General features: G+C 42.6%; 1 protein-coding gene across 1 annotated transcript; it reads right to left on the bottom strand.

Annotated features, from left to right (window-relative positions):
* Positions 1-385: 385 nt before the first annotated feature.
* On the bottom strand, positions 386-3,637 carry LOC147612073 (uncharacterized). The gene has a single exon (XM_086783928.1). It carries the CDS (start codon positions 3,518-3,520, stop codon positions 707-709), a length of 2,814 nt encoding a protein of 937 aa, XP_086640054.1. The 5' UTR covers positions 3,521-3,637; the 3' UTR covers positions 386-706.
* Positions 3,638-10,215: the final 6,578 nt, after the last annotated feature.

Here is a 10,215-nt window from a genome sequence, read left to right as displayed (position 1 = left end):
TGACACCAGTTCATGCAAGCACATACGTCCACCTTGTAAAAATCACAATGGAGGTGCCTAACCTAGGGATCATCACAATTCTGCAGAGATGGGTTATAAAACCACCTTGCTTCAACATAAAACTTTAACCTTAACACTCACTTCGTCTAGCTCGTGAAAAGAGTTCAAAGACTGTCCTCACTTTCAAAGACTGTCCTCACTGGAAACGTGCTTGTGGTTGGCTGCATCAGACTGCCTGCAAATCTCTCCATTGTAATGCATCCTTCCAATGATGGTGTGTAATAAGCCTAAAGCTATTCCTTCATGTCTTTCTGGACTAATGGTTTTTTATATAAAGACAATATAAAAATACAAGCAGCATAGTAGCAAAGCAGCAGCAGCAAAGTTCGTCAACGACCTCTTCTCATTAAGGACTTGTATACAAGGTCATTCAAGAAACAAATGTCATGCCAGAGGATCTCTGAAGGTGAGAAAAGCTGGTAGAGACGAAAAAACTGAACGCTCCTTCTGAAGAACACCGAGCACCTAGCTATAGTTTCAGCCTTCTTTTGTTTTGAATTGAAAATGCTAGAAATGAATAAGAAGTGCTGCAACAGAAAACCACCTGCCAACTGACTTGGACAGCTGGTAGATTCAGCAAAAGCCCATGTGTTGGTCAGATCCTTACCAGATACATGTGCTGGACCCTCGAATGAAGCACAGGCAGTCACTGTCCTACCGAACCCTGATGGGTGCCTCCATGCTGTACAAAATGCCCTGGAGGGCCACCTTGCAAGGGAGCTGCAGCAGGCAGCAAGCCTCCAAAAAGGTTAGCTGCAGGAGTAAAAGAGCTAAGAGTTGACGACAAGGTACCATTCCAAGTAAACGGTGGGGCCACAATACTGCTTGCTGTTGCCCCTAGTGGTGGAACCCTAAGAGTGCCTTGTGTTGCACCTAGAGGTGGAGCCACTAGACTACCTTGGGTTGCACTATTGGAAAGTGGCTGCTGATCAGGATTGCTTGGTGAAAGCGATCCACTGGCACCAGCTTGACTGGAAGTTTTGAACTTTACTGCAAGAACCTTTCCATCCAACTTGTACCCATTCATGAGTGCCACTGCCTGTGATGCATCGGCAGCATCAAGATACCTGACAAAGCCATAACCTTTGCTGGTACCATTGGTTAGATCTTTCATTACCCTGGCATGAGTTATATGACCAAAAGGCGAAAACAAACTTAGAAGGGCAGCATCATCAACTGACGGGGGCAAATACGCAACATATAGATGGCCACTGCCAGCATCCTTGTTAAGCCCTGAGTCTATGCCATGTTGTGAAAGTGAGTGAGTCACTTGAAGTCCAAGACTCTCACCTGACAATCCAACCCCAAGGGAAGGGACTCCACTCCCCATCACACTAGATGCCTTTAATCCATGGCCTCCACTGCCTAACTGCAAAGAATCACCCTTCTGAGGTCCAAGTACAGCCAAGACTGGACCAGGCTTGGAGCCATTCAGGGGGCATGCATTGCTATAATGCCCAGGTTCCTTGCAAAGATGGCATAGCTCATCACCTCTGAGAGTGCCCTTGAGTGTAGCAAGCTCGCGTAACTGTGCCATTTTAAGCTCATTCTTTCCGTCTCCGACAGGTATGAGTAGCTTTTCCACCATGCCAGCAGCCCTGTTTAAAGAGTCCTCATTATCTGCTTCAATCAGCACATGCAGCTTGTCATCTTCATCATGAATCACTGCATGTGACGTTCCTTCCTTCACAGAGCCCTTTCCTCTGATGAAGATTTTAGCACCTGTCTCTTTCTCCATTCTTTTTTGTGTGTGACCCCGAGGACCAATTATTAGACCTATAAAGTTGTAATCTGGATACTGCTCAACAGGTATGTACACCTTTCTAGATAGCTTTGCAGATTTGAAGTCTGAAGGAACCTTGAAAGACGGAAATTTTTTTAACAGCTTTGCAAGAACACTCTGCCTTTCTCGAGTGAGCTTCTCTCTGGCCCTGTATTCCCTTGTATTGATTCTGTTACCAAAATTGTCATATACAGGCTCTGGGGAAGGAGACCTAGTTCCATCAGGCTTATCCTCAACCACCTGTCCCGTTAGGAGCTTTCTGTTGATGTCAACAAGTTTGGCTTTCAAAGCCAAGAATTCACGATCCAGATTAAGACCTCCAGAAAACTCCTTCATAAACTCCGGCAGATTGATTTGTCCAGAAGAAGGCTTTTCAGGGGACCACCGTGATTTTTTCTTCTGTTTGGCTGTGCTGTCTTGCACATCTCCATCCCCCTCTGGTTGAGGCTCCCATCTACTCTGCCTCTTTTTCCCTATCCTGGCTTCCGTTGCTGAGCCTGCACCCTCAGCCTGCCTAGAACCTTCTCTACTATTTCCATCTCTAGTGACGGGAGTTGCAGGCTTGGTATGCATCGAAACTGCAGCATTATCCTTATCTCTAACCAGAGGCATCACAGGCTGAGTCAGTCGGAAACTTTCTTCATCTCTTGTGCCGGGCATCAAAAATGGCTTCTTGTTGCAATGTTCCACTTCTGCAGTATTACTACCATCCATTAACTTAAAGCTGCTTCTTGTCTCGTTGTCAGTATATCGTCCCTGCAGGCCACTTAACAAGCTTCCATATCCTGACCTGCCATCTGCCTCAACTTCATTCCCTTTCTGAGCTATCCCACCTCCTGTACCCATCCACTCACCCATTGCACCATCACTCTCATAAATGCCGGAGGAAGCCATGGCATACTGCCTCTCTAATCTACTATTCTGCATATAAGGCCGCTCGTAATCGTGTGCCACACTTGTGCCATCATCTTTCTGGTATGGATATCTACCAGCTAATTGCGGGTGATGCAGATTGTCCTCCTTGAGGGGATAGGTCGACTCATACTCCTGGGTAACTGCACTATGCTGATACCTGGCAGCTAATTGCTCATAGAGTGAATCATCGGGCTTGCTATGGTAGGCCAAGTCACCAACGTGAAGACCTGCATAATCTTTCTGGGGTTGATACTGATAGAGCAAATCATCATGCCTGTTTGCATAGCTTGTTCCATCCCCATCAGGTTGATACTGGCCAGCTAAGTACTTGTTACTGAAAGCCATATCCTCCTTTTGATGAGAGAGAGCCGACTCATAACGATATGCAGAGGATCCAATGGAGTTGTAATCTCCATATGAGCTGCGATAGGAGAAGCCTCCTGGATGGCCATGGGGATGTCCGATTCCATTATTAAGTGGCAGATGTGAAGAGGCGTCAACCGATGTGTAATCTCCATATGAGCTGTTATGGGGATAATCTCCCGGATGGCCATATCCATGCCCGTGTCCGTGTCCATGTCCAGGCCCATCCATGTTGATATTCGCTGAATGAAATGGAGGCTGCTTATCGTAGAGAGAGAGAGAAGAATGATACCCGGTAAGAGAAGAGTGATCGCCATACTGCGGGGGCCAAGAAGTGGTGTCTGCCCTGCGCTCACCCAGAGAAAAGGAAGGTGGTGAAGCCATCCGGGGCCGCTCCATTGATCGCCACGACCGATCGCGAGCAAAAGAGCAGATACGCAGCGAGCAAGATGCAGAGAGCTTCCAAACACTAGGGTTTCCAACGTTCAAGAAGAGAAGGGAATTGACCGTGGTGGTTACACACTAGTATCCAGGCTTCTAGGCAAAAAAAAAAAAAAATTTTAAATTGAATGGGCAAGGTTGGGCATAAAAAATCATTTTGCTAGTATCTATTAGACTACCATAACATTGATGTCACACCTACTCCTAGACGATTAAAAATTAGGTGGGTTCGGACCCACAAATGCATCTTCCAGACCCCCAAAGTTATGGGCTTGCCCATATAGCAAGGATCTTAAGGGGTTTTACACATATGCATAGGCAATGAATGGAAGGGGAGACTCTTGAACCATGTATTAGAGAGATCTCCTAATGCAAACAGAGGGTTTCAACTACGACCACTAGAACTATATCTTGGATCAAGGACACTGCAAACTAGACAATTTCTAATTATCACAAGAGAACCTATGCCTTAAATTAATAAGGGAACTCGAACAAGGCATTCACTTAAGAAACCCTAATGTGAGACGATTTTAGATGGACTTGAAGCTACATGGAGACCAATTATTGTTGGTAGAAATGGTGATGCAGTCAGCACCAATTAAATGATAGTAAAGGTCCCTTACTCACCTACACACATAAGTGAGTGTTCACACACACACATATACATAAACAAGGGTTCACACACACATCAGACTTCGAATCCCAACAATATGTAATCTCCTACCCTCTCCTTCTTCGTCTTCTTCTTCTTTCACTTCATCTTCCTCCTCTCTCTCCTTGTCCTTCTTCTTGTCACATGTCCTTCTTCTTGTCACATGAGAAGAAGAAGAAGAGAAGAAGACAAAGAAAAGACAACTCACGTACTTCTTCTTCTTGTTCTTCCATTAACAAGAAGAAGATAAAGAATGAAAGGGAGGATAAGAGGAAAGAGGCTTTTGAATGTATCTTGTAAAGGGTGTTTAGTATCACCATATATGTGTAACAATATGTTTGGTTTGCTATTCTTAGCACTCTCTCTAGAAAGCCGTCTAGGAGGAGCTCCCCAACCTTTACAAGCTTGAAAGAAGAGATGGTACTCTTCATGACACCCATTGAATTGTCTTCTCATGTCACTTTGGAGAACTTCAGGATGCACTCTACTACCTAGAGGAAAGCCCACTAAATGTCATGAAGAGATGGTACTTTTCATGACACCCATTGAATTGGCTTCTTATGTCACTGGAACACTTCAAGTTGCACTCTAGTGCCTAGAGGAAATCCCACATACAAGCAACTATATGTACAAGAGAGAGAGAGAAAAGTCCATACAATTTGAGATTAACAAGGTAGTTTAGATTGAAGATATATAGAATGATCCTTTTGGACATGGATGCACCATAGTCAAATGCTTGGGTTGTGTCCAAGATTAAGGACACTATTTTAGATTGGAGCTTGTTGGGATATTACAACTTAGTCATCCAATGAGGAGTCTAATCTTTTGGACCTAGTCGATCAAGCACTCCCATATAACTGACTAGTGGCTTCTAGTTAATGTTTCATTGCTTTGAATGTTTTCTACCGTAGGCCTTTTTACATGAATATAATATTGTTTGCCTTGAACTAAAATCTTTGTGATTTTGAGAGAGAGAGAGAGACAGAGAGAGAGAGAGAGAGAGAGAGAGATTAGAAAGAAAGGGTGAGGAAGAGATAAGAGAGAGACTAGCTAAGGAAATAAGCTTTCTCAATAGTTCCCTTGGAGAAGCACGTTTAGAGTCCATCCCCCTGGTCTAGTAAGGTTAACTTGCTAGGCCATGGCAAGGTCATCAAGAGATGTATGTGGCTCTCATCGACACCTCCTTTGAGTGAGCACACAAAGTGAGCCGATTCTGGATCTCCGAGCACATTTTCCTTGTTTCCCCTACTCTGCGAGAAGAACATTCATGGTTCTTTGCTCGAGTTTTTGATCACAATCATTGTCACCCAGTCAATGCGGCAAGTATGATTTCTTCTAACAATATTCTTGTAGTCATGACAAAGAAACTACCTTACACAAAATAAGCATTGATGTGGAAATGAGGCTTTACAAGATTCCTTCACATTCATTATATCAAACCTTAAAAGTCTTTGATTAAGAAAAGGGATTGTCTGATACATTTAACTATGGAATTTTTCTTTAAGAAAATAGAAAAGAGTATCTTTCTCATGTGAGTATGTTTGTTGCATGGATTACTACATGAAATGTGGATCCAAGATTACGACAAGATTGGTAATATAGTCTAAAGTTGTTTTAAAATGAACCAAGGGACATGTTCTTTTGGGGATAACCATTCCGAAGTTGGGACAACCAACTCTTGAGTATTTATGGAATTGGGGCAACTGCTTATAATGGTTAAAACACAAAGTAAGGGGAGGGTTCCTTCCAGTATTGCAAACCCGCGCTTGATAAGTTTCATGTTAGTGTAGGTGAGTGAGGGGACATTTCACCTTACTAATATGTGATAATTAATATGTTAGTGTAGGTGAGTGAGGGGACATTTCACCTTACTAATATGTGATAATTTATCGCCAGACAGTTGCAATGCCTAGATTGTATGTAACTCGGTGCACCGAGGGATGTTTTTTTAGATTGTGTTGTAATTCATGTTTATGATTTTAATGCACACGATTAGTCAGGTACTTTCCAAAGCAAAAAATATAGATAAATATTAGGTAAGACCTCTGAGACCATGAATGTATTCGTATATCAGAAAGTCAAGAATTGGCCCGATTAGGTGATCTTCATAGAAAGCTTAGGGTGTTACTTACTAGTGAGATCCCTCTCTACCTCGAAGGAAGGAAGGGTACGGAAGGTATCTTATAGAGGTGGTATCAGAGCCATGTTAAGAGTAGAGAGAGAATTTAATTATGACAATTGAATTACAAGTACAATCCTATATGAGTATTAATCAAATAGTAGAAATACTCAAATTAAACTTCAACCATTTAGCGGTCAAACCAATTGACGAATGGAGAGCTTGGGCAAGTCACTTTTTAGACATCTATTGGACCGCCACCATCGAGGATGAAGTTTCTACAATTTTTCTCTACTCATGAATGTATATTCGCTAGTAGATTCGAACTTACAGATGCCGAGCTATGCATCCTTCAAACTTTTGAGAACTTTAGGGTACTAAAATACTTCATATTCTATGGGATTCTTTTCCCAGATGGTGGAAAATTATAGTTAACTAGACAAACAGGCCATGTACTCCATGATGAACTTTGTAGACCAAATGGATTCACTCCATCCATCGCTAGTCCGAGTCAAATATGGCGAGCCTCCTCCTGAAAGGCTACCCACTTCTCTTCAATATGCTTCCATGCAAGGGAATCTACAGGCACACGCATAACACCATCTGTGGACCTAGTGTTACGGTGCCAAGTCATCAATCTTGTGATAATGGATTTGCACTTGAACATTATTTTAATCCAAAGGATAATGGGAAAGTGTCATAAAACTTTTACTGGTACCCTTTCTCCTTGCACATCTTGTCTATATCTTGATGTACCACAATACGGACATTGTACTGCGTTGTTATATTCTTGTTGATAAAGAATACAATCATTTGGACAAGCATGGTGTGTGTTGTGGTCCGTGCCAATCGAATGCAACATTGCTTTTACTACGGTCCAGTGGCATCTCATTATCTTCTGGCAATATTTGATGTTCCAATAAGCTGTTACACAAAATAGTCAGGCTAAGAAAATGCATATAAATATACATAAATCACTAATTGCATATGATATCATCACTTACGCAAAAAGTTTTGATACGCTCGTATCAGACCATCCAAAAAAGTTTTGATACGCTCGTATCAGACCATCCAAAAATCAATTGCAAGTTCAATATGGATAGGCAAGCGCGTAAAACAGACACATGTGCTCCACGATATAGTGAAAGACGAGCAAGCGTGCGTAGTTGTTTCTCTTCTTGGGAAGCATATTCCACACGTCGTGTGCTTTCTTCTACCCCTTCGTATTCCAAACCTAGATATTTTGTCCATCATGTAAGGCATTTATCATATCATCCATGTCATGTTCTAGTATTTGCTCCGAATCCGCCTCAAGTTCCTCGTGGGTTGTTGGATCACCTCATTTGTGGCTACTCTTGTTGGTCTCCATCGTTCAGGTCGGATATCCACCACTGGTTCATCATTGTTGAAGCGCGCATTGCCACTAATTAGATGTTCCAATCGTTCCACCAAAAATATTTTCCATTTTTTTGTATGATCATTGAAAATTCGTCGACGTCGAGCCACTTGGTATTTGTAGTGAGTACATGGGCAAAGTGTCTTCTCCTCTAAATCAACAAAATTTGAGGGTGTGGCATCGTCCATGGTTTCCATAATGATTTGCAAAATGGGAACGAATGCTTATTTTTGGAGGGGAATCCTCCCTTAAGTATGGAGGGTGGTAGTCAGTAGGTAATTTGAAATGTCGGGGGCGCGCAAGATTTAGAAAGATTTTGAATTTGAATGAAAAGCGGCGATCATCAAAATAAGTGTTGAAAAGAACGTCGAAATATCCATCGAAAAATAGCATGGAAATTTTATTTTTTTGACACTTATTTCCACGCTATTTTCCATGCACTTTTCGACGCTTTTTTCCACCCTGATTTCGACGGCGACGCTTTTTTCCACGATTATTTCGACGCATATATCGACGATGCAGGTTTTTATAGTAAAACAGAACCTCTCTTTTTTCTGCATTTTTTTTTCGTGTGTGTGTGTTTTACTTCCTCACTAGGCCTTTTCCCTCACTCCCATCTCCTCTTAGTTACATGTACATGTGGTGATGTAAAATGTCTCTGTGTGTAATTATGTGTAATTATGGGTAATTTTTTTTATTTTTTTGCTTTCTCATTTGTTTTGTAGGTTCTTTCTCTCTCCCAAGCTCTTCTCCATCTCCTTCTTTGCCCCCCTCCCCTCCCCTCCCCTCTCCTCTTGGTTGTTAAATTGGTGTGTATGTGTGTGTTGAAGGATAAACCTCCTTGTGTACCCATGCTATTCACACTTTTAGGGTTTTGCATTACTAATTCTTTTCTCTTTATGCATAGCTTGCATAAGGCTTGCATAGCGGCATAGTTTGCAGCTTTTGTATGTATGCATTACTAATCCTTTCCTCACCCTTTTGTTGGTTTTGTAGGTCCTCTAATCGAAAAAGAGGTAAGTGCTTTTCCATCTTTCATTTCTTTCCTCTACTTGGGTGCTGGGGATTTGTTTTGTAGGTTTGCGTATAAGCATTATGCATAATGCTCATTCATGCTTTATGCATAAGCTTTATGCATAAGCCTCATGCATAGCTTTATGCATAAGGCCTCATGCATGCTTTATGCATAAGCTTTATGCATAAGGCCTCATGCATAGTTTTATGCTTTAAAAGGTCTCATGCTTAAGGCCTTATGCATAGTGCTTTATGGATAAGCCTTATGCATAATGCTTTATGCATAAGCTTTATGCATAAGGCCTCATGCATAGCTTTGTAGGTTTGCGCATAAGCTTTATGCATAATACTTTATGCATAAGCTTTATGAATAATTCTCATGCATGCTTTATGCATAAGCCTCATGCATAGCTTTATGCATAAGGCCTCATGCATAGCTTTATGCATAAGGCATCATACATAGCTTTATGCATAGGCTTTATGCATAAGGCCTCATGCATAAATGAATGAATGTTGAGGGATAATTCATGTGTATGCTCTTATTAAAGTGTCTATGTGGGCTTTGTTATGTGTGTGTAGAAACATGTCTCGCACTCCAGATGAGACACTAGCTTACTCTCCATCCTTCTCTCCATATGCCATGTCGCCTGACTAGTTTATGGGTTTTTTAGCACAAGCCACGCCCGAGCAAAGAGCGATGGCACAACAATATTTTGGGAGAGGAGCGGGCACTTTGGCCGCACCATCGGGCACCACCATCGCTAACCCTAGTTCACCTGTACAAACCCCACAAAGAGCCACGAACCCCTCCCTTAGGTCGCTCGTCCACTCGCCGCAGAGGACAACGCTCCAGTAGTGGAGGTGGAGGCGGTTGTTGTCCAAGTGGGGGCACGGATGGGTCTACGCTCCCACGTAAGCGTCCTTCCCTATCTAGCGCCATAAGCACTCCACGCTTCATCTCGGGACGTTTTGACACAAAGCCCACACCCGCCGATGGGAAAAAATATTACACAATTGTCAATGGTAATGTGGTTTTGGATAATGTCACGCAAGAGATGAAGAGCCGCATCCATGAGCTTTGCCACATTGTCTTTGCAAATGACTTTATGACTTTATGGCCAAAGTTGGATAAAGATAAGAAAGAGTCATAAATCAAATCAAGGATGAGTACAAGCCGGCCGTTGGTAGTGATGTTGTCTCCATAAGGTGGATAAAGGACCACATGGTGGACATCATGAAACTTTGGCGGGGAGATGTGACTAGGAGAGTGAAGATAGGGGGTGAGAAGCCTTGGTACTACATGAGCACTGAAACTTTGGCGGGGAGATGTGACTAGGAGAGTGAAGATAGGGGGTGAGAAGCCTTGGTACTACATGAGCATTGGAATGAGGAGAAGCCAAAGCATGCAAGAAATCCCCAACGCTACAAGCAACAAGAGGATGCGGCCAAAGCCCGAATGGAGAGCGTAGGAA

This window comes from Cibotium barometz, chromosome 46, assembly GCF_041138505.1.
Source record: "Cibotium barometz isolate CiBa-2024 chromosome 46, ASM4113850v1, whole genome shotgun sequence".
In the NCBI taxonomy this organism is placed as follows: domain Eukaryota; kingdom Viridiplantae; phylum Streptophyta; class Polypodiopsida; order Cyatheales; family Cibotiaceae; genus Cibotium; species Cibotium barometz.
The sequence above is the reverse complement of the archived record's forward strand: the minus strand, read 5'-3'. Positions and strand labels throughout refer to the sequence as shown.

Coding starts and splice junctions, on each gene's coding strand:
- LOC147612073 (XM_086783928.1), bottom strand. CDS start 3,520: ATGGAGCGGCCCCGGATGGCTTCACCACCTTCCTTTTCTCTGGGTGAG.